Source organism: Lagenorhynchus albirostris, chromosome 15, assembly GCF_949774975.1.
Source record: "Lagenorhynchus albirostris chromosome 15, mLagAlb1.1, whole genome shotgun sequence".
Classification (NCBI taxonomy): Eukaryota; Metazoa; Chordata; class Mammalia; order Artiodactyla; family Delphinidae; genus Lagenorhynchus; species Lagenorhynchus albirostris.
Window position 1 is genome coordinate 58,479,998 of NC_083109.1, and position 26,936 is coordinate 58,506,933.

General features: G+C 49.3%; 1 protein-coding gene across 7 annotated transcripts in view; it reads left to right on the forward strand.

Annotated features, from left to right (window-relative positions):
• Positions 1 to 26,936, forward strand: part of CLEC16A (C-type lectin domain containing 16A) — a 205,077-nt gene that overhangs the window by 124,882 nt on the left and 53,259 nt on the right. For all 7 annotated transcript variants that reach the window (XM_060122711.1, XM_060122715.1, XM_060122712.1 and 4 more), the window contains exons 19-20: positions 23,486 to 23,637; positions 25,762 to 25,966. In XM_060122711.1, the coding sequence (XP_059978694.1) occupies positions 23,486 to 23,637; positions 25,762 to 25,966 (357 nt within the window). The remainder of the gene's footprint in view (positions 1 to 23,485; positions 23,638 to 25,761; positions 25,967 to 26,936) is intronic.

A 26,936-nucleotide genomic window follows, 5' to 3' on the forward strand; every position in this document is an offset into this window, starting at 1 on the left:
GTGGAAGGAGGGCAGCTTTCTCTCTGTGCTTCCTGGCAGTGGGTAGCCACCAAATACCTGCCTCTTGGAGCAAAGTAAACTCATTTTTGAAGAAGTAAGCATCAGCCAGGCCTTCAGGGGAGGGTGGAAACCCACCAGGCAGAGGGCACAGATGGGTGGAGAAGGGCAGGCTGTGCACAGGACTGACCGAAGAGCAGGGAGGGGAGAGGGGAGAGCAGAGCGCACAGAGGATATGGCGGGGTCGAGGGGGCCGCTCACAAGGAAGGAAAAGCTGTGCTTTGAGCACAGGTGTGACAAACTGGGATGTGCGCTCCAGAAAGGTCCTGCCACACCATGGTCACGGGCAGTGGTGAGGCAGCAAGACCTTAGGCGGGCAGCTGGTGGAAGGGGCCTCTTGCTGGATCTGGAGCTAGAGGATGATGGCACGAACCAAGGCGGCCCGTGGGGATGGGGCCAAGGGCCCAAGGGGTAGAGAGGGTCCTTTGGCCTCATGCCCTGTTGGAGAGGGTGGGCGTGGGGCGAGCGCCCTTGGTTAGTTGGGCAGGTCTCTCTGGCCACACCACGCCACAGTGGTTTAGCTCTGCCTTCCTTTATAACGGTGCTGTTAGGAAACAGGACTGACCCCAATCTTCTAAGTGATGCCCAGGTCTCAACCTCTTCTCCGGGGTACTTGCTGGCCCTGCAGGGCCCTTCCCAGCCGGTGTCCTAAGGAACTACGTTGTAATAGGCCCTGCTGCTGTGTCACCTTTTGGTGACAGAAGATGTGGCCTCTGGGGGCTCAAAGGGAAACTGAAAGGTGATGTGAGTCAGGGGTTCCATAGGCTTGACCCAGAAGCTGCGAGCGCCAGTCCCAGTCAGGCCGTGCCGGAGAAGTTTCCAGCCCTAACGGGTGATTACAGTAAATGGTCTGGAGGCCCCTGCCCTCCACGAAGGCCAGCCTTCACCTACAGGTGCGAGGTTGGTGGGAGGAGGCAGACAGTGCTCACTTGTGGCTTAACTTGTGGCTTAACGGGCCCTCTAGGCACAGCTGCTCAGGCCAGGGGCAGCTGAGCCCCGCAGGAGACCTGCCCTCTGAAGTCTGAGGCCTTTGCAGGCTCTGCCTCCCCCGCCCAACCCCCCAGGCCCATTTATCACAGCTGCCTGGTTCACCCGGCATTTCCCTTCTCGAGAACTGACCTCACGTGTCCTGTTTGCATCTGAGTTCTTTAGAAAGAATCTTTCCCTTTTTTCCTTTGGGGCCCTGCATGCCTGCCTGGGCCCTCACCACTGCCCAAATATGCCTGCTCTCATTTCCCTATTGCCTCTGCCATGGAGTTTATAACATAACTCAAATGTGAAAAATCAGCTTTGCATGAATTTTACTTGAATCATATTTAAATCAATAAGTCTGTAGAATGAATGCAGTTATCCTCATTGTGAAGAAGTGGGGGCCCCTTTAAAAGGGCCGTGGACCTTTAAACATACCCCTCCTTGTCAGGGATGGAAAAAGTTGTCCCCCAGTGGATCAGCCACGAAAAAGCAAGTAACCTTTCTCAGCCGCTGGGCTTCCTCAGTACCCGGGATGCCTTTGAAGTTTCTACTTTCTTCTTGGGAGGTGTGATCAAGCAGAACCAGAATGAAAGTCAGATTTTCCGTGACTTGTTTCTTCTTTGAATAGTTGATAATCTTTTTTTTTAAGTTGGTAATCTTTTATATGACATTCAGTTTCAAATGTGTGAGCTTGGGGTCTTTGATGTAAATAGCAGGAAAAAGTGGGCGGTAATGTTATGGAACGTGGCCTGCCTTTTCTAGGCTGTGCTTTAAGAGCAAAAACCAGAGAGAAGAGAGACAGGAAGGGGAACAAGTAGCCGAAAGGAGAGTGGAGAATGAACAAGAAAGGGTAAGAAAAAAACCCCATGAGGGATGTAGGCTGTGTGAGCCCTGATCCCAGCCTGGCCACAGTGTGTTCTCACTCTGGGTCCGGGGCTCTCCCTGCCACCCATCTTCACCTTGCTGGCACCTGGCTTCTCCCCACAGCCAGCTCCGTCTCACGGGGAACGAGCCAGCCGCATGGCTGGGCAATTGGCCGCACGCCTCTGGATGGTCAAGGTGTGGTAGCGGCGTAAGATTGCCACCAAACAGGGCCTTTGCTTTGGGAGTTAATGTTTTTCATTAACTTCTAATTACATAAATACCGTACAAATACGCTGCCCTCATAAGAAAACAAAACTAAGTAACTCCTGCCCCTCTCCCTCCCTGCCCCATCCCTCCGACTTCCCCAGGGGTAACAGATTATAAGTCGGGCCTTGTGTCCTTCCAGACCTACCTCCCAAGAAGTACATGGGGACCTATAGGAGAAATACAGGACCACTGAAATTTTTATAAAAATTTTTATTATAAAAGTCTTGTCGGGGCTTCCCTGGTGGCGCAGTGGTTGAGAGTCCGCCTGCCGATGCAGGGGACACGGGTTCGTGCCCCAGTCCGGGAGGATCCCACATGCTGCGGAGTGGCTGCGCCCGTGAGCCATGGTCGCTGAGCCTGCGCGTCTGGAGCCTGTGCTCCGCAGGGGGAGAGACCGCGGCAGTGAGAGGCCCGCGTACCGCAAAAAAAAAAAAAAAAAAAAAGTTGTTGGTTCATTGTGGAAAATTTAGAAAATACAGAGAAGCATTTTAAAAATCACTTATAACCGTACCGTAACCGTAACCCGAAGATAACCATGAGTTTGTTTTACAAAAAACGAGGTCTTTCTGTGCGTGCTGTTTGGTCACCTTCATTTTTCACATCAGGCCCCACGGGCACGCCTTTCCTCATATCAGCCACTCTTCTCAGTGTGCTTTTCAAGAGGGGGTGCCTGAGACGGTTTGAGGTGGTGCATGGATGAATATTTTGTGCATTTAAATAGTTGTCTTCTGTTGACAGATGATGCTAATTTTGCACTTCTGTAAATGATACAAAGTTTCCTTTAAAAATAAAGTTAAAAGGGAGGGACAGAACTTAAGGAAAATATCAGATAAATGGTACAGATGGTGGTACAACCATGGAAAAATCCCTAGGGTGGTAAAGAAATGACTGAGGTTTAGGAAACACTATTTTAACAGTATTTTTTAAGACTGCCTATATAACACCCCGTCACGAGAGTCTGCCAAGATTTAGTTTCCTTTTATCCATGAGTTTTTCCCTACTTAAGCCCTCTACACACACACACACACACACACACACACACACACACACACACACACACACACACACACACACACACACACACACACACACACACACACACACACACACACACACACACAGTGAGGCCGTACCATACAGTTCTAGAAGTGGGCTTGCAGGTTCAAGCTCAGTTGGAAGATTTCCTTCCTTATTGCCAAGTTTCCCTCCAGGAAGGCTGTACCAGTATGGGCAGCTGGGTAAGTAACCAAGCGCTGTTTTCCTCATTTAAATCACAGCTGTAAGTAAATGCCTCTCATCACTTACCAATTCCTTTATCTGAACGATTTAATCACTGCCCTCAGCCTTGACAGATTTCATTCTCTCTCCCTGTGTTCTGGGGGCCTGTGTAAGTGCCTTTTAATATTTCCATTGTGTGTGTTAATCTTTAATTAGAATTTGATGTATCAGAAATATTTTTAAAAGGCTTAGTTCAATTAACTTCATTCCCTGCCGTATTATTTTATGTCTTTCTTTACCTGAATCATTAATGGCAAAGAGTGCTGACATACAGGACTGAGTTCAGGGCTATTCTAATTAACTCCGGAAGATGCCGTAAGCAATCCATCAGACCCGGGATAGCGTTACAGCCCCATGTATTTACTGGTGTTTTTCAACATACCCTCCCCTGTGCGTGAGACCCCCACCAGCTTTCCGGCCCTGCTGAACATCTGTTTTGTGAATGGCCTGAAAACATCTTGCCCCAGTGTCTTAGAGTAAGATGAGGGAAAGGATTTTGTGATTTGTTTTGTTTTGGATTAATTGATGGGCTGCAAGTTCCTTGCGTTTTAATAGCAGGATCGTAAGCCTCTTTCTTCATCAAGGCCTGGTTCACTGTTCGTCAGGTTGTGGTCTTGGCCAAGTCTGTCTCCTCAGCTGGACCAGGGGGACAAGGAGGGGGCATCTGCCTCCTCAGGCGATGCTGTAAGGCAGTGGTCTGCGGACTTTGCTGCAAAGCAGAGTTGCCTGGAGACTCCCAGTGCCCGGGTCACACCCTGTACTCGTGAAATCAGATGTGCGGGGGGGGGGGGGGAGCCGCATGAGTGATTTTAAAGATCCCCGAGTGATTCCACGTGCAACAGAGTTTGGGTGCCACTGCTGTAAGGTTTAATTAGGCCTCTGTGGCAGACTCTAGCCTGCTGACTAACAGAAGGGTGCTCCGTGCCCACCCCTCAAAAAAACTGGTTTGGGGAGAAGTTGGAGCACCAGAAGTCAGTCCTGCTCAGCCCCTCTCTGCGGGAGGGCCGGGTGAGCCTGCGTGCTGGAGAGGATGTCTGCGTGACGCAGACGGCAGGCCCGAGGAGCTCTCAGCCTCTTGTTCTAAATTGCCACCTGGTAGCTCTACATCCCCTCCTGGGAGAACTGCCAGACTTCTCAGTAAGGAGAACCGGCCTGGCTGTGGCTTCTTCACTGTCATAAGCGCTGATCCTCCGTGTAACCACCGGTACAGCTCTTTGGGCTCTCACAGGTCTCCAGTCATGTGTCCAGAGACCCTCCCGGGCTCCACCCGCTAAGTCCAGAGTCCTGAGCTCTGCACTGACCACCGGTGCCCCGGCCATCAGTGGCCCTCACTGTGAGATGCCCTGGCCCACTCCCAAGGTGAAGTGTCTGAGCTGCAGCCTCTTCAGGTGTTTGAACCTTCCCTTCCAAGTATTAGATGCGTAGCAGTAACTTTCCAGCCCATTCGTTCCACGAGGCTTTCCTGCCCCCTACACGTGGGGGCCAGGATGTCGAGAAAGCCTGGCAGTGGACGCCAGACCCTGCCTGTCCTTGGATGCCTGGCTGCAGAGAAGCAGGAGGCCCATGAGGACTCCCCACCCAGTGCAAGATGGAGATGCAGAGCCTGTTGCCCTCGGTGAGTCCCTAGTGCTGCAGAGCACTGTGTGGGCGTGTCCGCTGTGGATCTGCAGGGACCTGAGGTGACTCATGGGCACTAGGCTCCCACACTGAGTGAGCCGGGAGCCAAGAGTACAGGTGGCCGGGGCACCCCACTCCTTCCAGGTCAGGGAGCTCCCAGGCCCTGGCTCACGCTGCCTGGTGTCACCAAGGTTTCCTGGGAAGTCATTCTCAGTCGGAGCTCCTGCCAAAAGTGAAGAGGGGCCACTTCCCACAGGCCGTACATGGTCAGATCCCTGCTTTCTCTTTGGGTCCCTCTGGCCACGAGCCGCGCATGGCTATCTAAATTTCAATTAATGAAAATAACATTAAGTAAGGCTAAAGATTCTGTCCCTCAGTCACACAAGCCACGTTTCAGGTACTCAGTAGCCACATGTGGCTGGCACGACAGAGAATGAAAAATTTCACTTTATTTTCATTTAAATAGCCACACGTGCGGGTGGCTCCCATCTTGACAGCACAGATGAAGGGCATTTCCATCAACGCAGAGAGTCCTGTTAGGCCAGTTGGGGGGATAAAGTCAGGAAACAGGGAAAGCACAGGTCTTGGGGTCTTTCAGAACCCCGGCTCTGTGTTCTGAGAACCCCTCAAGTGCCCTCATCTGTGGCCTGGAGGGCAGGTGCGGCAGTGATGATCACAGAAACAGTGGTTACTGGGCACTGATCCCCTGCTTGTTTAGTCTCCAGTGCCTGGGAGCTAAGTGCTCTTATCACCCCTCTTTACAGTTGGGAAAGTGGAGGCCCAGAGCCTGCCCTGCATGTAAGCCCCCAGCACATGGCAGGAAACAGAAACGGTGAGGCTTGCGAGCCTTGTCCAGCCAGAGCTGCACGTGGGGGTTAGAGGCACGGCTGCTGGAGGTGTCTCCGCCCACTACCCAGCGTCCAGGCAGACCTCCGCAGCCTGGCTGTCTCCTCTTTTCCTCGGCCCGTGCCTTATTATTTATCTCCTGGTGGACAGCCTGACTAGCTCCCACATAGAGAGCAGAAAAGGCACCGCCCGCCTTTTCTTTGCCTTCCTTTTGCTGGATAAATTTGAATCCATGGCATCCTAGCTCTGCAGACGTGCTCTGGGCATCAGGCTCAGGGAGGCAAGGGGTTTTCAGCGCCCGCCGTGCTGTCGCAAGGAGGTGGGTGTGCGGGGCTCTCAGCTCCCCGGATTCTGTGCTTCCTTGCCATCTGTTGCTCCCTTCTACCATCCCGCCCAAATTTCTGTCTCTCTTAACCTTTCCCTTTCTTTCCCTGTTGGTGGATTTCCTCTGCTAAGAAATCAGCAAAGCAGCCAAAGGCAGTGACGTTCACGCAACCCAGCCAAAACGGAGCCACTTGGCTCTTGCTCTAAAAGCAGCCGTATCGGAGCACAGGTGGTCAAACGTCGTTTCCCCGGCTGGTCCAGATTCATCCAACTTAGCATAGAGTGTGACCCACGGAGTCTTCTTACAGGATTGGGGTTTGGTTTTAAGTGGTTTCAAGTGTGTGGAGGCACTTGGGTCTGACTCACCGTGGGTATTTCCTGCCTGGGGTCCTGGGAATTGACCGTACTGAAAATCACAGCGGCACAGCCTCGGGCAAGTGGATAACTCTGGCGAGGTCTCAGTTTTCTCATCTGTGACCTGTAGATGATAGTACCTTCTTCGTTGGATTGTTTTGAAGCACAGAGCCAGGCACTTATTAAAATTCTCAATAAACTGCAACTGTTAACTTTTGAAATTATCATAGATGTGCATTTGCAAGTGGCACTTTTTTTTTAAATTGGAGTATAGTTGATTTACAATGTTGGGTTAGTTTCTAGTGTACAGCAAAGTGATTCAGTTATACATATATATATTTTTTCAGATTCCTTTCTCTTATGGGTTATTATAAGACATTGAATATAGTTCCCTGTGCTATACAGTAGGACCTTGTTTATTTTATATGTAGTAGTGTGTTTCTGCTAATCCCAAACTCCTAATTTTTCCCTCCCCACCCCTTCCCCTTTGGTAACCATAAGTTTGTTTTCTATGTCTATGAGTCTGTCTCTGTTTTACAAATAAGTTCATCTGTGTCATTTTTTTAGATTACACATATAAGTTATATCATATGATATTTGTCTTTGTCTGATTTCACTTAGTATGATAATCTCTAGGTCCATCCATGTTGCTGCAAAGGCATTATTTCATCTTTATGGCTGAGTAATATTCCATTTTGTGTGCGTGTGTGTGTGTATACCACATCGTTATCCATTCATCTGTCGATGGACACTTAGGTTGCTTCCATGTCTTGACTGTTGTAAATAGTGCTGCTGTGAACATTGGGGCCCATGTATCTTTTCAAATTAGAGTTTCCTCCAGATATATGCCCAGGAGTGGGATTGCTGGATCATGTGGTAACTCTGTTTTTAGTTTTTTAAGCCACCTCCATACTGTTTTCCATAGTGGCTGTACCAATTTACATCCCCACCAACAGTGTAGGAGGGTTCCCTTTTTTGCAAGTGAAACTTCTGAATAGTCTGTTTGCAGGATTTGCAAATTAACTTTTGAAGAGTCTCTTTATAAGCAGGGTAAGCGTTGCCTTCCCATTGTGTAAGCATACTTTATACTAATAGGTTTATTCAAGTTATTTGTTTATGGTCTGTCTGCATCCACCAGACTGTGAGCTGTGTGAAGACGGGGACATTCTTCTTCACTCCTGCATCCTTAGTACTTGGGGCTGTAGCAAATACACAGTAAATATTGGCTAAATTGATAAATAAAGGACCGATTGGGAAACCTTATTAATTTTTTTTCATATCCCTAGTAAGCCCTTTTTTCATGTATATTATAAGTTCCAGACTGGGTCTTAATTAGAAACTTCCAATTAAATTCCTGAATTAAGTTGCAGCAAATAACCACAGGCAAAACCTTTAGTTGCCATGGCAATCTTCCCTGAGTCCCCAGTTCTGAGCATCTGGTTACACTCCTTGGTATGGCTTTAATAAACAGCCGTTACTGACAGGTTCCCCAGGTCCTGAAGCCCCGCCCTCCACCAGCCCTTGCTGCCTTGTTCCACGTACTCCAGCCCCCGTGAAGGACAGCAGTCTCCCAGACTCCTCATGTTCTCATATGTCACTGACCCACGGCTCACACACTTCCCCCTGCCAACTGCAACATATCCTTCAAAAGTCTGTGAGGACCCACCCGCCTTGAAAAGCTAAAGTAAAAGGAATGAATGAAGAATGAATTGCTTTCCTTATTTTGCTCTTCATGAATTTCATAGAGTGGTTCATGTTCAAGTTTACTTTCAAAAGAAGAAAAAGCTCAGAGGGGAAAAATAGTTGAGATTCTTGATTCTTATCTTGTTTGAAACGCAGTTTAGTAATTTAAAAGAAGGCCATCTGATTGGGTGCCTAGGATTATACAGAGTTAGCTGATAAGATTTAGTTTCATATTAACTGCATCACTTTATTTTTTTTCTTTTTTCTTTATTTTTTATACAACAGGTTCTTGTTAGTTATCTATTTTATACATATTAGTTTATATATGTTAATCCGAATCTCCCAATTCATCCCACCACCATCACCCCCCCCCCACCTTTCCCCCTTTGGTGTCCGTACGTTTGTTCTCTACATCTGTGTCTCTGTCTCTGCCTAACTGCATCACTTCAAATCATACGCTTTGGAAGTGTTGTTCCAATGCCCAAACGTCTATCGATACTCAATTTGAGCACTAGCGATTAAAAACAGAAAGCAGGCAGCTTGGTGTGTGAAGGATACAGCGTTTGTTTAAGCCCAAAGGTATGGCTTGTCTCCACCAGAGGTCTCCCATATTTTACTGTTAATGTTTGAAGTATACTGAATTCCCACCAGCTAATTAAAGATCAGGCTGCTGTGCCAGTAAGCATTCACTCTGTGAACTAATTTCTGCCAAACGGCCATAAATGTGTCCCCTGGTATGAAATTTAGATGTTCTTTCCCATCAGAAAAGAGGTGTGTGGTTTAGTCCCAACCTCTTCATTTCAGGGAGAAGGAAACTGAGGCCCGCCCGGAAAGGTCACTTGCCCTCACTGAGGCCACACAGCCTCGTACGTGCCCCGCTGGGATTCAGACCCAGGCCTCTTCTCGCTCTCAGCTCACTATTCTCACCAAACCCTTCATGCTCTCGCCGAGGAGTTTAGAATGCTCATTCTGTTATTCCTAGGTGACAGGCACTATTCTAGCACTTGACAAATATCACTGAGTCTCCACGGCAGCAATACTGTAGTGCTGTCATCACCCCATTTGATGGATGAGATACCTGAGGTCCAGAGGGTGGACAGCAGCGTGCTGAGGACCCGCACCAGGCAGTCTGGCCCCTTCCCCATGCTCTTCACCACCAGACTATGCTGTCCCAGGAGGCTAAGACCCAGAGAAAGGACAGATATAGAGGCAGGACCCAAGTGATGGGCCAGGGAATGCGTGTGGATGCCCCTCCAGACATTCTGACCAAAATCAGGCAAAGAGCTTGAAACCCCAAGGGACAGGTGAAAAGTGGGAGGCTAGTGCTAGGCCTTGAAAGGTCAGATGCAAAACCGTATCAAAGAGGAACCCGCGAGCCCTCTGGAGAGGGATAATGGCTTGATTTGGCCTGAAGCACTGCTCTCTTCCCCTGCTTGGTCAATTTCTGGGCTGCTTTCAGGATTCAGTTAAAACTTCACCTCCTGCAGGAAGCCTTCCTTGACTCTGACCTGTGTTCGTGGGCTTCTTCTGGCCTTCTGCAGCTGCTGGCCTTTCCCTGCCACGGCCTTTGTCGCATTGTAATGTAATGGTCACTTGTTTGGTCTCCCCCATGGAACACAGGAGCCCCTGAGGGGTGAGTCTTGCCCATCTCTGTGGACGCCTTTGCCAAGCACAGGGTCCAGCCTGGAGGAAAGTGCTTCAGAAATGTTGGAATGAAAAGTGTGAGACAGTGAAGGGGAAAGAGGATATGAATGGTTCTATCTACAAAGCCATTTCCTTCTACCACCATCCTGTCTAGAGAGAGGAGGGTCCTGGTTGGATATTAGCAAGACAGAACATTCCCCACCCAAGAAGGGCCTTGAAGGTCAAGCTCAGAGCCATTGACCAGAGGAGCCCCCTGAAGTCCAGCCAGCATCTGTGGGTGCACAGATCCCCCACAGATGCCTGTGTGACGCCCAAATATGGCTTCTCTAGTGATGTTAATAGTATAAATCCTGGCAGTTTTAACACTTGGGGGAAACACTCTAGCCCATGTCCTCTGCCAGAAGGAACCCCCTTCCTCCCACCCCTGCTCAAGGAGGGAAAATCCCCTGGGCCAGATCTGCTCTCTAGAATACCCTGTGTACTTTTCTGATGAAGTATCATAAAGAGGAAATCTGAGGGAAAGAGAAGATTCGGCCCTATCCTCAAGAACCTTCTGTCCAGAGGGAAAAAGGAGATGTGCCCACATGACCCAAGCAGAGAAAATCACAGGCCTTCTCTGTACCTCATCTCATCTGCTCCTCACAGAATCCCTGTGAAGTAAGTGGTATATCCATTTTTCAGATAAGGAAACTGAGGCTCAGAAAGGTCACCCAGAGCAGGGACCTCCGTCATCCCTGTAGCCAAGTGCCTGGCACCCAGTGGCCGCCAGGCAAATGCCAGGTGGAAGAATAAAAGAAGGAAGGGAAAGACGGAGCCTTCGTATCCTGGGGAGGGGCCCAGAGCAGAGAAATCTTGGGGGTGGGGGGCACCTGGGCTTCTGAAGCCCAGGGTACCCTCCTTCATTGGCTGCTGGGCTTCTGAGTAGCAGGAAGGAGGGAGCCCCACCCAAAGTCCATTCTGTCTATCTCAAGTCTGTCTTGCAATGCATGGGGAAGAGCTTAGGTATTCAAATCTTTTCTTGGAAATCTCAAGTATTCCATTCGGCTGCCTCAGAATTAGGTTAACTTTATTTACTCATGCTAAACAGGGCCATTTTCTGAGAGGAAATTATGCAATGTCCTATGCAGATGTGGCATCTGGAGAGTGAGCGTCAAGATAAGTGTGATTGCCAATGTGTTATAAAGATCAGATCGCTGTGCCTCTGGTGGCAGGCTGTGTGTCACTTGATAAGGGGATATGCCATGCTCTACCTGGAATTGCCGCTCACTTGGATTCAGATTCTGGTAATTACATTTCCACCGAGTTGTCTGTCTGTGAACTTTGTTGAGTGCAAAGAAGGAACAGGGAATAAAGCACTTGCAAGTGGCGCATCCTCATGTAGGCTCAGAACAGTCAGAGGGAGCTGCCCCACACACATCTAGACATGTGGCACAAGAAAAGTCAAATTCTTGCCCTTTGTTCTCCCAAGAAGAGAGTCTCTTGAAATTTTCCAAGGGGAATGGTGAAGACAGACAGGGGATGGGTTTTCTTGGCCACTTTGTGAAAATCAGTCACATTATTTTGCTAAACATGACATGTGCTTTCCAACCAAGAGTGAGGAAGCAGCCATGGAAAACCCATCCTCGGGAAGCAGGTAGAACTGAGCCCGAGCCCAGCTCTGTCCCCAGCCTGTGCGGCTGGCCTCCCCAGGCCTTCAGCTCCTTGTCTGAAAATGGCAGCAGGCCCTCCCTCCAGCTAGTTCTTGCTCCTGGGTCACTTAATAGTCACCAAGGCACCAACCCATCACACGGTAACTGCTTGAATAATTGCTGAATGAACAAATGGCAGACTTATCCACCCATATCAACAAAGTGAGTGTTGATGTAATATCCTCGGTGGCCCTGGAATCCACTGGGTGATGTTAAGATTCTACAAGGTTAAGAAATGCTACAAAGAACACTACAGGTACCCCTCAGGCCCCAACTCTTCCTGTTAAATTCAAACTCGGGAACCAAATAGATCTTCACGGCGAGAATTAATAATAACCTTTGATTGCCCAGCCTGAGTGTGTTACGCACGCTGCTGTGTACTTCTGCACCTTTCACAACAACCCTAGGTGGTCAGTTTTTCCCCCAACATTTTCTTTTAAAAAATTTCAAGCATGCAACCAAGATGACGGAATTGTATACGGAACACCCTGTACCCATCATCCACATTCTGCCACTAACAATGTACTGTACGGTTGACCCTTGAACAGCGGTGGGTCCACTTATACATAGATTTTTTTTCAATAAGTACTACCTCTATTTTCATTTTATAGATCTTTAAGTGTGGGAAAAAGTTTGTGTTGGATTAGAGATCACAGTATGTGGAATCAAAAGAACTAGGGTTTAAGTCCTGATTCTATCCAGTGTTCAGCTAGCTTCCTGCCCTTGGGTGCCATTTATCACTTCCTTTGTTTGTTTTTTTTTTTTTCGTTTTTAATTTATTTTTATTTATCTTTGGCTGCATTGGGTCTTTGTTGCTGCGCACGGGCTTTAGTTGCAGCGAGCGGGGGCTACTCTTCATTGCAGTGCACAGGCTTCTCATTGCGGTGGCTTCTCTTGTTGCAGAGCATGAGCTCTAGGGGCACAGGCTTCAGTAGTTGTGGTGCGTGGGCTCGGGAGTTGTGGCTCGCGGGCTCTAGAGCGCAGGCTCAGTAGTTGTGGTGCATGGGCTTAGTTGCTCTGTGGCATGTGGGATCTTCCCAGACCAGCACTCAATCCCGTGTCCCCTGCATTGGCAGGTGGATTCTTAACCACTGCGCCACCAGGGAAGCCCCACTTCCTTTGTTTTTGAGGCAGAAAAAGCACTAAGTGGATTTTCAACTGCACAAGAGGTCCGCACCCCTAACCCCCTTGTTGTTCAAGGATCATCTGTACTTCTTTTATCACATGTCTACTCTTGTATCCAGCCATCAGCCCATCTTTTCTTTCTTTTTCCTTGTTATTTTTTTCTTTTTTGCAAAGTCAGCTGCAGACATCAGTACCCTTCTCCCTAAAAACATCAGCATACATATGGTAAAGTAGAGCAATACAGGCCTTTTATTATCCTGGCCTACAGATGAGGCAACCAAAGCAGTCAGGAGCTCAGGGTCAACACAGCTAGAAAGTGGCAGGGCCACATCTCAACCTCAGGCAGCCTGGCTCGTGACTGTTCCCTGCAGCCATCCCTGCCTTTCGAGCTGTAGTTATGGGGTGGGGAGCAGAGCTAGGTGCCTTGGGAGTGTTTCAGGCAATTGTCTCTTGGAGCTCTGGGGGAGGGGCCGGTGGCAAGGACACCGAAGGCCAGGTCATCAGTGTGGGTTTGGGGATAGCCTGGTGATCATGGATAAAATATTGGAGCCGAGCACTAGGTGACAGTTTCCCTGGGTGGTTGGGTTTCAGTACATATCCTAAGACCTGCATCCCTGATTGCTACACCCCCTTGCAAACCCGAGGAACACCTGTACCTTTCCCCCTTTATTCTTGGAGGGACAAGACTCATATACCTGGCAGTAGAAATTGCCAAGACCTGCTCTCCATCCAGGAAATATCACACTTTACATCTGCCCTGTGCCGTGCTGGGAAGGAAGGCTTTAGGGAGCTTCAAAGAAGACACAGTAATTGATTGCTACTTGCAACAAATAACCCATAAGCTGTTGTTGGGTTGATGGAGAAACAGTTACTTAATTTTCTTCAAAGGATTGATTGGACTGTCAGGAGACGCAGCCAACCTAATTGAGTGTGTGCTGGTTCACACCCTAAGTGGGAACCGTCACATCTCTTTCTCCTTTTGATTTCGGAATGTCATGGGCCGTGCGTGGAGTCTCCCCTTGGTGCTCAGAAGGCTCCAGAAGGTCTGGGTGTCACCCGTACAGGACCATTCTCCTCCTTTCTGGGTCTGTAGAATCACCAGGGCCCGGTTCCCTGTCACCCAGCTCTGCCGGGTTACATTTGAATCAGCACAAGACTTCCTTTTCTTGGCACTCAGAGTAGCTCCCAAGGAAATGTATGTGACTTTCTCATGCCCCAGAACGGCTATCGTTTTCAGTTTTGTAGCAGATGTTGATGGAGTGGTGACATCTGGGAGATGGATTGCAGTTTCCCAGAGGGCATCTGATGGACTGCCTTGTACCGCCTGTGCCTCCCTCTCCTCCCAGACCTCCCCCAGAGAGCCTGATGGGGCCCGATGATTCATCAGCTGCTTCCCAGCCCTGCATTACTGGTTAAGGCCTCTCCCCTCAGCTGCATCCTGTCATCAGAGAGCCACGCCAGGCTGGTTTTCCGTGGAGTGGCTGTCAAAGCTGTATTCAGTGCCACAGGGTACCTTCTCTGTCTCAAAGGGCTGCCATCTGCCCACTAGTCTGAAGGCTTCATGAGGGCAGGGGCTCGGCCCATCCTGCTCGCACTGTATCCCTGCACCTGAATGGAGCCCCAGGGCGGCAGGTACCCAGCGTGCCAGAAAGAGGAGGTCCCAGGGCTGCCACTAGAAGGGGCCGCCAAGTGCCTGGTGAAGGGGGACCTTGCCCAGGAGCACACAGCCGGTTCACGCCATCAGCCACCATGAGATCAAACCCCTGGGACCTGCCTGCAGAGAGCTCTGGTCATTTGACTGTCCCCCTGCTGGACCCAACCAGTATCCTTCACCCTTCAGATCTAGCCGGGATCAGGGGTGCCCCCTTCTCTGAGGGAAACAGGGGTCGCTGCTCTCTCTGGCCCCATCCTGAAGACTAAAACCCCAGGTCACAATCAGCTTGTTCAGGATGCTGTGAAGGCTGCATGTTCCCTCTGGCTTCATAGCTCATCACATTGTGTCAGCCATGTGCCGTTGGGGATGTTACTTGACATCCTGCAGTTTGTGTCCTTGGGAATCAGTGAACCCGCCTCATAGGATCCCAGGAACTTGTCAAGTTGGAGCTCAGTGCCTGGCCCACAGAAGCACTGGTTGTGGTGTCAGCACAGAACTGCTGGGGGCAGGGGAGGGGGCCCTGTCCAAAGACAGCCCTGACAGTCTTTCAGCATGTGGTTTTTGAGAACCACAGGCCCGAATGGCCCGGCATCCCCCCTGGACGCGGCCACCAGCTCCCAGGGAAGTCAGGCATCTCCATGTCTTAGCTCTCCCTGCGAGGGCCCACGGTCCCCTGCAGTTTCTTCCTCACTAATCCCTGGCACACCTGCAGGTCTGGAAGAGAAACCCAGCCTGCTCTTGGATCCAGAGAGAGGCCAGGACCACACATTCCTTGCAAAAGGACTCAGATGCTTTTCTGCTCACAAAGGAAATCCTGGTCTCCTATTAGCTGTGAAAGGTCCCTGTGGGCCTGTTATCTTAGAATCCCAGGGTAAGCCTGCCTTTCTCAAGGAATCTGTACCTTGTTCCCAGCCCTTCCTGACCTCTGATTAACAGAAGGCACCTGAAAGACTTGGTAGTGTTTACAGAGTTGGTAATCTAAACTCCAGCTGTGGTGGTGTTCCAAGAATTGGACCTAAAGCCCAGGGTATTGGATTTCAAAGCGCTGGAATTCAGCTGGCCTAGAAATCCCACTGTAAGGATAAAGACCTCGATTCTAAATGTATCTGCAGCCACCAAGCCAAGAATTAAATTACGGTATTGGCATCCATACTTTATTATGAAGGGATCATTTAAATACAGCAAAAGTCAATCAGCCCCATTTATTGCTCAGTAATGAGCTATGGCCTGTCAGAGGGAGCTGTGGAGGAAGAAGGCTTCAGCCCGGGGGGGCTAAGAGGACAGCCGTTGCAAAGTCCTTTGCCTTCAGTAGGGGAGGACCAGAAGATGTTAGCATCTCTGCATCCAGTGATAAATACCTCTTCATCGCCTGCCACTGCCCAGCCCCGCTCCTGTGGGTACAACAGTGAGTGAGACAGGTCAGGCCCTGCCTTCTTGGGGCTTCTGTCCAGATAGGGAGCAGGCCCCAACCAGGGAGGAAGGAGTAAACGGGACCCTTGGAGGCTGGCAGGCGTTAGGGATCAGCAGGGGGCTAAGGTGGGTCGATGTGGTGGAGAGTGAAGGGGTGGCTGGGTCCATCACCCCACAAGAGTTCTGAGAAACAGCCAAAAGCCATGATTTAGTTTCTCCCTCTGAAGAGCCTTAGTCTAGAGCCTGCATCCAGCAAGCGTGACTTTACCTCAGGCGGAGGGGTTCTGACCAGTGAGTCAGGGCTCCAGAAAAAGTCAGGGCACTTCCAGGCAACAACCACTGCTGTGCTGGGTGCGGCCCCAGGCCTCCCTCAGATCTCTTGATGGTCCTGCCAGGGTTATAAGTAACCTGAGATGCAGAGAGGGAGGTGGCTTGTCCAGGGTCACACAGCTTTTAATGGCAGAGCTGGGATTTAAACCCAGGTCTCTACAGCTCCAAAACCCAAGCCGTTCTTACCCAGACAAGTTGCCCTGATTCTGCACTTCATGGCAAGGTGGCTCTTTCAAGCTTTTTCCTCTTCTCCTCCTCTCTCCCAGCATCTTAAACTTCTGTTGGAAAATGGCTGCACTCCTTTCCCTTCATGCTGCTAAACACTGCAGGACCTTTCGTGCATCCACATCAGCCCTGGGCTGTTTCTCCAGGCTGGTCCTCCATGGTGTGGTGTGCAGCCCCTTGGTGGTGCTGGAAGAATTTTAGAATTTTAAGTGTGCCTGGATACAGTACTAAATTACACTAAATCACAGTTGCAATTCTCTATTGCTGAGTAACAAACCACCTTAAAATTCAGTGGCTTAAAACAACTACCGTCATTCACTTTGCTCACAGATCTATAATTTGCCCAGAGCTCAGTGGGAATAGCTTATCTCTGCTACACATGGTACCAGCTGGGGACTAGAGGATCAGCTGGGGGCTGTGGGTCCAGGGCCTTGGTTTCTCTCAGTCGGTGTCTCCATGGTTGCTTGGGCTTCCTCACAGCATGGCGGATAGGTTCCAAGAGCATTTTCATGACCTTGCTTAGAAATCATACAGGATCGCCTCCACTGTACTCTGTTGGTCTAGGCAATCACAGAGGCCCACCCAGGTTCAAGGAGAAGGGACACAGACACTACCACCTGTTGGGAGGAGGGTCAAGGTCACACTGTAAGAAGAGCACATAGTGGGGGAGCTATTGCTGTGGCCAACCATAGAAAGTATAGTCCACAAGAAAATACGTTTCAGTGCCCCTCGGGTCCTTTCTGTTACATCAAGGAGAAGGTCTCAGATTGGTACTCGTTTGTCTTAGAACTTCTCTAACTCCTGGGACTCCCTTTTTATCAAAAGAGCAGGCTTTAGGCTATAATTTAATAAAAAGATCTTTTCAATCTATTTTCATGGTCACCTTATTTATTGTAAGTAATTCCGCTTTTCCATTCATTGTAATGATAGGAAGTTAACTTTTAAAATAAATTTATTTTGGTAAAACATGAGTGCTTTCAAGAGAAAAATTAAGGACAAGTTCTACTTTGCTGCTCTAGATTTACTCTCACATGAGCATATGAATAGGAGGTTCCTTTGTCTGTTGTAGCAAAAGTTTATAAACAACCTGAATGGCCATCAGCTGGGGAGCTGTGAAATCATTAAGAGTCACGACTGCAGTGGGAGAGAATGCAGCTATGAAAAATAGTGAGGCGCGTCCCTGCGTGCTGATGTATCACCAAAACGCGGGCTTCATTGGTAAAAGCAAAGGGTGTATGTGGCATCTGTGAAAGGCAAGGCAGGGGGTGGGGGGTACAGCTACATGTACACTTGGAAATGGAGAGTGGACAGATAACAAGACATCAGTAGTGGTTGCCTCTGCAGAAGAGGACTGGGGAGATTTACCATCCACTATAAAAAATTCCACATCGTTTTTTTTTTTTGAAAATTGACCCGTTTCAATCTCTTGAAAACAAAAACACGACACAACATCAGTTTTGGTTTTTTGTTTCGTTTTCTTTTGTTTTGCCATCTACAATTCAGTTATATCTAAATTCTAAGACCAGAGTCCCCTGCCCAGAAGCAAAGAAAAAATTCCACACCTTTTAACATAGGAACATGCTAATGTATTATCTATTCAAAGAGATTGATAAGCTTAATGTCTTCAAATAGAATAAAGTGACAAATCTTTGCCCCTTTCAAATAAATGAACCGAAAGGCAGTGCCTAAGGGTAGGAGGAACACATCACCCCTCCCTGGAGGGAGGTTCCTTCTGGTCCTGGGGTGCAGTGGAGACGTCTGTCATCCCACCTGCTCTGCCCCTAGGGCCCGGTCCCTCCCCACATGGAGACTTGGTCTCCATTACAGTTTGTGGTCCCGAGCCCCAGCATCCCTGCTGGCCCCCAAGCCCCTTGCGGCAGTGCCAAGCCTCATTCTTCACGGTCTGGTTCCCTAATACAGGATCTAACACCCACACGTTTGTTGAACTGGATGCCAGAGCTCTTCAGCTCACACATCTGGCCAGTTTGGAAACGTGCACACCTGTGTGCCCAGAGGCGCTGCCGGTTTCTTGCCATTGCCCTGGTCTCCATGATGGTCACGGCACTTCAGGATCAGGGAGAGCCGGCCGGCCGACAGCTGGGCCTGGTGCTGCTTCCCAACCCTGGCTGGGCCCCGGAAGGACCTGAGGCCCTTTGTGTAGGAGAGTCACTTTTTTTTTAATTTAAGTACACAAACAACATACCTCTTGGAAAAATCAGAACACTGCATATAAATTAAAACGACTTGACCCCTCACCCACAGTCCCACCTCCTCCCCTCCAAAGAGATAATCACTCTGCACCCTGCCAGACATTTTCTTAAACTTTTCTTTTACACACACATACTTGAGTCCATAGAAAATATACAGTGTGATTTTGTGTGGTTTGATTTTATACAAATTGTGTCATACTGCATGTGTCATGCTGCAACATTTTCCACTCAGCAGCACGTTCTTGAGACTAAACCTTGTTGAAACATCTAGAGATCTCATTCCTTCCTTGTTATTGCCATATGTTTTTACACCGAATAAACATACATTTTTTAAAAAAGCTTTCCCTTCTCACCGGACATCTGGGTCATTACAGACCGAAATCCAGCTGTCAACATCCTTGTTCCTGTCTCTGAGCCCACGCGTATGTCTTCCTGGGAACATACCAATTGCCGGGTCATAGAGTGTGAAACTTTCAGTTTTAATAAATAATGCTGATTTGCCCTTCAAAATGGCTACGTTAATTAATTCTACAAGCAGCGTTTGAGAATGTCAGTTTTTCTGTGGCCTCCCCGGTACCTGATGTTATCAGCCATTTTTATTTTTGCCAGTGCGGTGGGATCCAGTTCTCATTTGTCTCCTGATTTAGCACAAGGGGGAGCACCTGTGTGTGTGTTCATTCTCTTGTCTGTGAATGGCCTGTGGAGTTCTTCATATTTTCTCCTTTATTCATCTTTTGCCTTTTAAAGGTATTTTGCAGATATTTCCCCTTGTCTGTTTATGGGCTCGTCTGTTATCCGTGAGGTAAATTTTAATTTTGAGGTGGTCAGTTTATCAGCCTTACACTTATTTATTCATCTCTGTGGATCCTCATGTCTTTTTTAGAGAAATCCTTCCCTAAGGTCATATGGATAGTCTGATAAATTTGTGTCAGTTTAAAAACTAAAGCCCTCGGCCCCACCCCTTTTGAAGTGAAGTTGGTGGGGGAAGGACGCAGGAGACCCAGGTGGGCCGAGAGATTTGAGCAGTGCCAGTGTAGGGGTGGCCCGTCACCTGCACGGGCCTCCCTCGACCACAAGCCAATCCTGAGAGGCCACCACGCACCCCGACATAGCCGCCCGCTTCTGAGTCCTCCCCACAAGCCTGCATCCCTCCCTCCCGCTACCTGGGTACCCGGCACGCCTCCGCCCGGCTCAGAGTGAAATCCACGGGCGCCTGCTCGCAGGCAGCAGGTGAAGGACTTGGACCGTGGGCAGAGCTGGGCCCCGTTCCACAGCTCTCTCTCCTGGGTCCTCCTCCGACGGGAATGCTCACAGCCAGCATGTGGAGCAGCTGAGGGGAGAGCCCAGGGGGTGAAGGCGTTTCCTAAGATGCCGCCCCAGGGGCCCGCAGATGTCACCCCAGCCAGACTCCCTTGATCTCTCTGCAGGGTACCCATACGCCCTTCTGTTAGTCCACGGAAGCCGCTTCATTTCTCCTTAACTGCCCCCACAGCTGCTGAAAAGCCAAGGGCTCCCTCCCTCTTGGAGCCATCCTGTCTCACTGGTGACAGTTGCCTCTTAGTTTTCTTACAAAATCTCTCACGGGGCTTTGATGTCTCAATTGCATTTCTGAAATTTGTTCCACTTTGGGGTTTTGTCCTTCCTTTTTTGTTCTTTGTGGCAGAGGTGGTAGGTCTATTTTTGCCCCTGAAGTCCCTAAGGCCCCTGGGCTTTGTAAAGGGGGTTGCCTGCCGACAGACCCCACTGACACCAACGCCCTGGCTGTGCCCGCTTTCCCGGCTCTCACCCGCACATGAACCTCTTCTGTGAATGTGGGGAAAGAAGAGCCAGGTTGTCCTGTTGAGGGGGGAAGGGAAGGGGGAGAGAAAGAGAAAGGAAAAAGGAAAGAAAAGGCATCCTTTATGAGTTTAGTTTTCTCTTTTTAAAAAGTAAAAGATTCTAATTGGGGAACATGTTTTAAGTATTGAGTAAAGAAAATAAACTCTACCTACCACAAAGAAAATGTTTGTAAGAAAGAGTGTGAGGACTTCCATTTCTGATAATACAGAAGACTAGTGTCTTCCATGTGGAACTAGAAATTCTGGATAGTCATTTTTAGAACTCTTCTTAAATACTTGGCTGGACCCTTGGGAAAGGGAGGACGTTTCTTGCCCTCAATAAGGGAATGTGCAATCCAGACCGTTGAGCCTGTCTGGTGCTGGTGTTTGCCACGGGGTATCTGGCTGTGCCGGGTGGTCATATGCTGGGGAGGAAAGACAGAAACACAAGGTCTTTCAAAGCTGAGACGATAGACCGGAAGGCATCCCATGAAGCCAGGATCTCAGACGGATTATGCTCTCAGAGGGTTAAACTGAGGTAGTGTGGGAGGTGGGGGGAGGGGGAAGAAGAGGGAGGGGAAAAGAAGATGGCAGAGGAGAAATGTACCTATCATCCCTTAGACCTAAATGAAAAGTAAAAATGGAGAGGGGGTGTGTGGCGAAACCTTGGCAAAATACCTGAGCCCAAGGGTTTTTTGTTGTTGTTTTGTTTGTTTATAAATTTATTTATTTTATTCATTTATTTTTGGCTGCGTTGGGCCTTCGTTTCCGCATGCAGGCTTTTTCTAGTTGCGGCGAGCAGTGACTACTCTTCATTGCGGTGTGCGGGCTTCTCATTGCAGTGGCTTCTCTTGTTGCCGAGCACGGGCTCCAGGCGTGCAGGCTTCAGTAGTTGCGGCACGCAGGCTCAGTAGTTGTGGCTCGTGGGCTCCAGAGCACAGGCTCAGTAGCTGTGGCGCACGGGCTCAGTTGGTCCGCGGCATGTGGAGTCTTCCCGGACCAGGGCTCAAACCCGTGTCCCCTGCATTGACAGGTGGATTCTTAACCACTGCGCCACCAGGGAAGCCCCTGAGCCCAACTTTATCACATGTGCTTGGGGCCAGAATTGTTACTATCTGTGTTACCTTTCCCCCCAACCGGCCACCAATAAAATGAAGCCAAATATTAGGTCACAGAACGTATTGGGGTGATGAAAGTGTTCTACAACTGGAGTGTCACCGTCAGTGCACAGCTGTAAATTTACTAAAACTCAAACTGTACACTTAAAATGGGACAATTTTATGGTATATAAATTATCCCTCAATAAAGCTGTTTACGAAAAAAAAACCCACCTACCATTCTTCTAATCAGGACTGTCGTTTTGTTTTTTTTTTTTTTTTTTTTTTTTTTTTGCGGAACGTGAGCCTCTCGCTGTTGTGGCCTCTCCCGTTGCGGAGCACAGGCTCCGGACGCGCAGGCTCAACAGCCATGGCTCACGGGCCCAGCCGCTCTGTGGCATGTGGGATCTTCCCGGACCGGGGCACGAACCCGTGTCCCCTGCATCGGCAGGCGGACTCTCAACCACTGCGCCACCAGGGAAGCCCTCAGGACTGTCTTTTAATGTTTCAGTATATTTCTCTGTGCTTGTATTTCTTTGTAGGGATACTTTTTTTTTTAACATATCAACATCATAGTTATAAAGTTTTTATCACCTTGTTCATTTAAAATTGTAATGTCTTTTCCAATGCCATTGCAGTTATTTGTAAATAGGATTTTTTACTTGGGTCTGTAATACGTATTTCAAAAGTACATGTTGAATACTTTCTCATTTTAAAATAATTTCAAGTAATACAGTGGTATAGAGGGCAAAAATTAAAGTTCTCCTGTTGATACCACAGACACACACACACACACACACACACACACACACACTCTCCCACCCACCCCAGTTCTCACTTCCCTCCCCATAGGTAACCACAGTTCACAGTTTAGTTAAACATAATTTTTAAATGGGTATATAATTTTCCATATGATGGGAAAAAAATCATACTCAAGTGGTTCCCCTATTTGGGGGCATTTAGGTTGTTTCCTAGTTCAGCTGTTTCTTTTAAAACATGTTACAGAGGGGCTTCCCTGGTGGCACAGTGGTTGAGAGTCCGCCTGCCGATGCAGGGGACACGGGTTCGTGCCCCGGTCCGGGAAGATCCCACATGCCACGGAGCGGCTGGGCCCGTGAGCCATGGCCGTTGAGCCTGCGCGTCCGGAGCCTGTGCTCCACAGCGGGAGAGGCCACAACAGTGAGAGGCCCACATACCACCAAAAAAAAACATGTTACAGAGGGTTTCACTGGAGGGAACAAAGCAGACTGTATATTTAATGGCCCTGCGTTACTCTGGTGATTTCAAAGCCATCAAGGACAAGCAGTAAATTAGACCTCAATTCTGGGAGTAACTTCCAGCTAAGAGAAGGGACCGAGCATAAGCTGAGGACCCCCTGCTAAATGCTTTACCTCCCTGTTCTCATTTTAAGGCATCAGACACCTCAATATAGGGGACATTATTCCCATTTTACAGATGGGAAACCGTGGTTTAGAGAGGCCAAGCGCCTTGCCCCAGATGGCGCGTCATCTAGTGTAGAGCTCGGCTCTAAGTTGTCAGACACCAAACTGAGGTCTTGGTGATTCTATAACCGAGCGAGGGGCTCTTCCTTTCCTGTCTTCACTTAATCTAGGTGAACACCGTCACAGGTGTAAACCACCAACGCCTGCAGGGAAGCACTGAAATGTTACTGGGATTCCGGACTTGTTGGTTATTTTTTTAGCTACAGGTGCAGTGCCTAATCCACAGCTAACGTTGTACTGATGCTTTATGTACTGTATCTGAGTTAGTCCTCACAAACAGTGCTTTGAGTGGGAGGGGCATGATCCCCATTTTTCAGATGAGGAATCTGAAGCCCAGAGAGGTACAGTAAGTTGCCTACCATGACTTGGAGGAGGGATTCAGACCCAGGTGTGTGTGACTTCCAGCCCAGGCTCCGGTGCCAAGCTGCATTGCCCGGCAGAACACAAGTCAGCTGGAGTGTGTCCGTCAAGCTGGGCAGCGGACTGCACCTCACTATGCTCTCTGTCCCCCTCTACCACAGACAACAGCGACCTGATCGCGTGCACGGTGATCACCAAGGATGGAAGCATGCTCCAGCGGTTCCTGGCTGTTGACATTTACCAGATGAGTTTGGTGGAGCCTGACGTGTCCAGGCTGGGCTGGGGAGTGGTCAAGTTCGCAGGCCTTCTGCAGGTACGATGGCCGAGAGCTCCGGAAGCTCTTCTCAGTTGGCTGTACAAACACCCACAAAAGTGTCATCTTTACGGTCAAGTTCTAATGACATAAGGGCCACGTGAACAGATTATCATTGACAAAAGTTAGAATACCTCACAGATAAGAGCCAAGTCCCCTTTGACCAAAACCCAATTCTGACTCCTCTCATCCATTATCAGATACGGTGCTTTGCCGAATATGTGTATGACTATAACTACATGTACTGTTTTTAAAAATTGTACAACATATAGTTGGAATGGGGGGTGTGTGTCTGTGTATTTTTTTATCCTGTCACATTGAATGTATTGTAAACTTTGCTTTTTTCACTCAACTAATGTTTTGGAGAACTGACTGTGTTAGTCTCTGCAGGCTTACTGGTGTTCTTTTAACTGCTTCCTGACCACACACCAAGGCAGAGTTAGCCAGCACCCTGTGGCTGCTTCCAGCTTTTTACCCTTACAGACAGTGCTGCCGTGAACAGAATTGCCCTGACTTCCTTGTGCACTTGGGCCAACGTTTCCCTAGGGAAGATACCAAGAAGTTGGGCTGTGCCTATTTCCTCTCTAGAATGATTGTTGCCACTGGTGATTTATGGACGTTCCTGTGTCCTGCACCTCTCCAGCAGGCCTGGGCTCTAAACTGTCAAACGTCAAGCTGGAGCGTGGGTTTTCTTAATGTTTGTCTACATGATGGGTGACTAATGCCAGCTAGTTGGTCGAACGAAGCGTGGAACCAGATGAGTTGAAAACAGCCTCCAGCTCACGCCCTCCCCAACCATCACCCCTGCCAGACCCCTGGGCCCTGAGTTGCCCTGCGCTGAGTCCGTTTCCTTGCTGGGCAGTCCTGGTTGCTGGCAAGGCCTTGCTGGGGCGACCCACATCCACCTCTCCAGGGCAACCCACTCCCCAAGAGGACCACCCACGTGTTTGAGGATGCTGTTGCAACCATTTCCCAGCCTCCTCTTTTTCAAGATCTTTCCATTTAAAAAAGGTCTTTTACAGAAGGTGGTGTGAGAAGCAGCTATCTGAAGAACCTCTCATTTAGAAAAAGACTTCCACGTACGAGACTGTCCATTAGGTGACTTAGTGCTTCTTATTTATCTAGGTTTATGATCAATTTCCTTTAGAATTTAGTGTCAGGAAAGTGTTTTTATCCCTCAAAGGATTAACACATGTCGTCCCTCAGACAATGAAAGGCACATAAACCTTTTCTTTTGGTTGTCTTCCAGTAGCTTCCATTTGTCAGGCCATTATTACATGCCAGCCTCTCTCTCCGTCTTAAAAGCATAATATCTCATCTAATTCCCACTGCAACATTTCGTGCCAGATTGAATGCCTGTGAACAGTATCTGTCTTGCTTCATGAGCCTTTTCAAGATTTTCCCCACCTTTCTGACCTTCATGTCTGTCTCCTGTCTCCTGCTTTTATCTCAAACCTTACTTAGTGGGAAGCAAATTCTTCGCACAGAATCCAATCTGAGGTTTTAGATTGGATTTGTCCTGAGGATACTTGCTGGACGTGAGTTCTCCTCTACCTTTCAAGTGTAACTTTCTTCAAACGTCTGCTAAGTGGTCCTCCCCTGTTCCTTTCTCGGAGTTAGCTATTTCCTTTAGGGACCAGGAATTTGTCAGAGACATACAAATGGGAGCTAAGGATGCCCCCTTCTTAAGAGAAGCAAGGAAGGAATTGTTACGCCGGAGGAGATCACACTGGAAAGGACTAGGAACTTGGGTTTGTTATCTCTAGTTCTCCGAAGCAAGAATTGTTGGAGTCTGTTGGGCTCCCTGAGGCCCCATGTAGAGGCTGGTGTCCCGTGTGTTTACTAGCTGCCTCAAGTTCTCGTGGGGATGGAACCGGCCACCACGGCCAGCATCAGCCACTTGAGCTGTCTGTGCTTCCCACCCCTCACTTCCCGCCAGGCCTGGCCTGGTTTGTGCCCATCCTTGACTCTCTCAGACTTGGGGGCTGATGGTCTCCTCCAGAGCAAAAGCAAAGTTCAATCTGGGGGACCTCATTCTAGATGAGACGTGAATCCACAGCTTCCGAGCAGCTACCTTCCCCCTGAACCTAACAGACACCCTTTCTTTGGCCTCCTCCCCCGCAGGACATGCAGGTGACTGGCGTGGAGGACGACAGCCGCGCCCTGAATATCACCATCCACAAGCCTGCATCCAGCCCCCATTCCAAGCCCTTCCCCATCCTGCAGGCCACCTTCGTCTTCTCGGACCACATCCGCTGCATCATCGCCAAGCAGCGCCTGGCCAAGGGCCGCATCCAGGCGAGACGCATGAAGATGCAGAGAATAGCTGGTGAGTGCAGCCCTGGCGGGTGTCCTCTTGGCAGTGGGGCAGCAGCTGCCGCAGGCCATTAGCATGACTCTCACGTTGACCTTGAGAACCCTTGTGACTCCTCTAGAAGAGGAAACGTATGGTTCAGGAATGAGTTGTGTTTTGGTGAGAGAATGGAGAACCTTGAGTGTTTGGTTTCTACAAGTCTAGGGCTGCTTGGAAGAGGCAAGCCCTCCCTCCCAGGCCAGAGGCAGCTGTCAGTGTGGGACGACGGTTCTCCCTCGCGCACACGGACGTTCTCTAGCGTATGCCTGCAAAGCGCTTCGATGTTCCTCTGCCACCTCTGACCCTTAAAACAACCCTTGAGATGAGTAGGGCCTGTTCTGCCCATTTTACAGAAGAGTAAACTGAGGCTCAGTGACTTGCCCACAGCCACGCAGGCAGTTAGTTGGCAGAACCCAAACACAGAACTTCCTACACTAAAGCCCATCCCTTCCTCCTCTCCGTTCCCAGCTCTCATGAGAGGCAGCCCTGCCTGGTGAGGGGCCGTAACCCAGCACTGGATTCGGAAGTGTTATTTCACATTGCACCGGGACTGTGGTGAATCTGTGAGGTGGCCCTACACCGCCCAGTGTCAGGAAGACCCCAGCTTTCTTAGAAGTGAGGGCACTGAAATGAGGGCATTCCCTTCATCAGGGTGGAAGGCACAGCGTCCTCCTCGGGGAAAAGGCGTTCTGTCAACTCCTAAAATCACGAACAGCCTTTCACAAGAAACCAGTGCCTTTCAGCTCAAGCACCAGTGGTCGTTCTGGTGCGGTCACTGGGAGGCTTTCCAGTCCACTGGGAGAGAAGGGGAGCGTTCTCGAGGGGTCACCTAAAAAGAAACACTTGGAGGGCAGGGTTTCTGGATATCGCGAACTCAGTCATTTCCTGCACGTGCCCCGTTGATTTGCGCAGGCTTGCATCCCATATAGTCCTCATCTTATTTCTC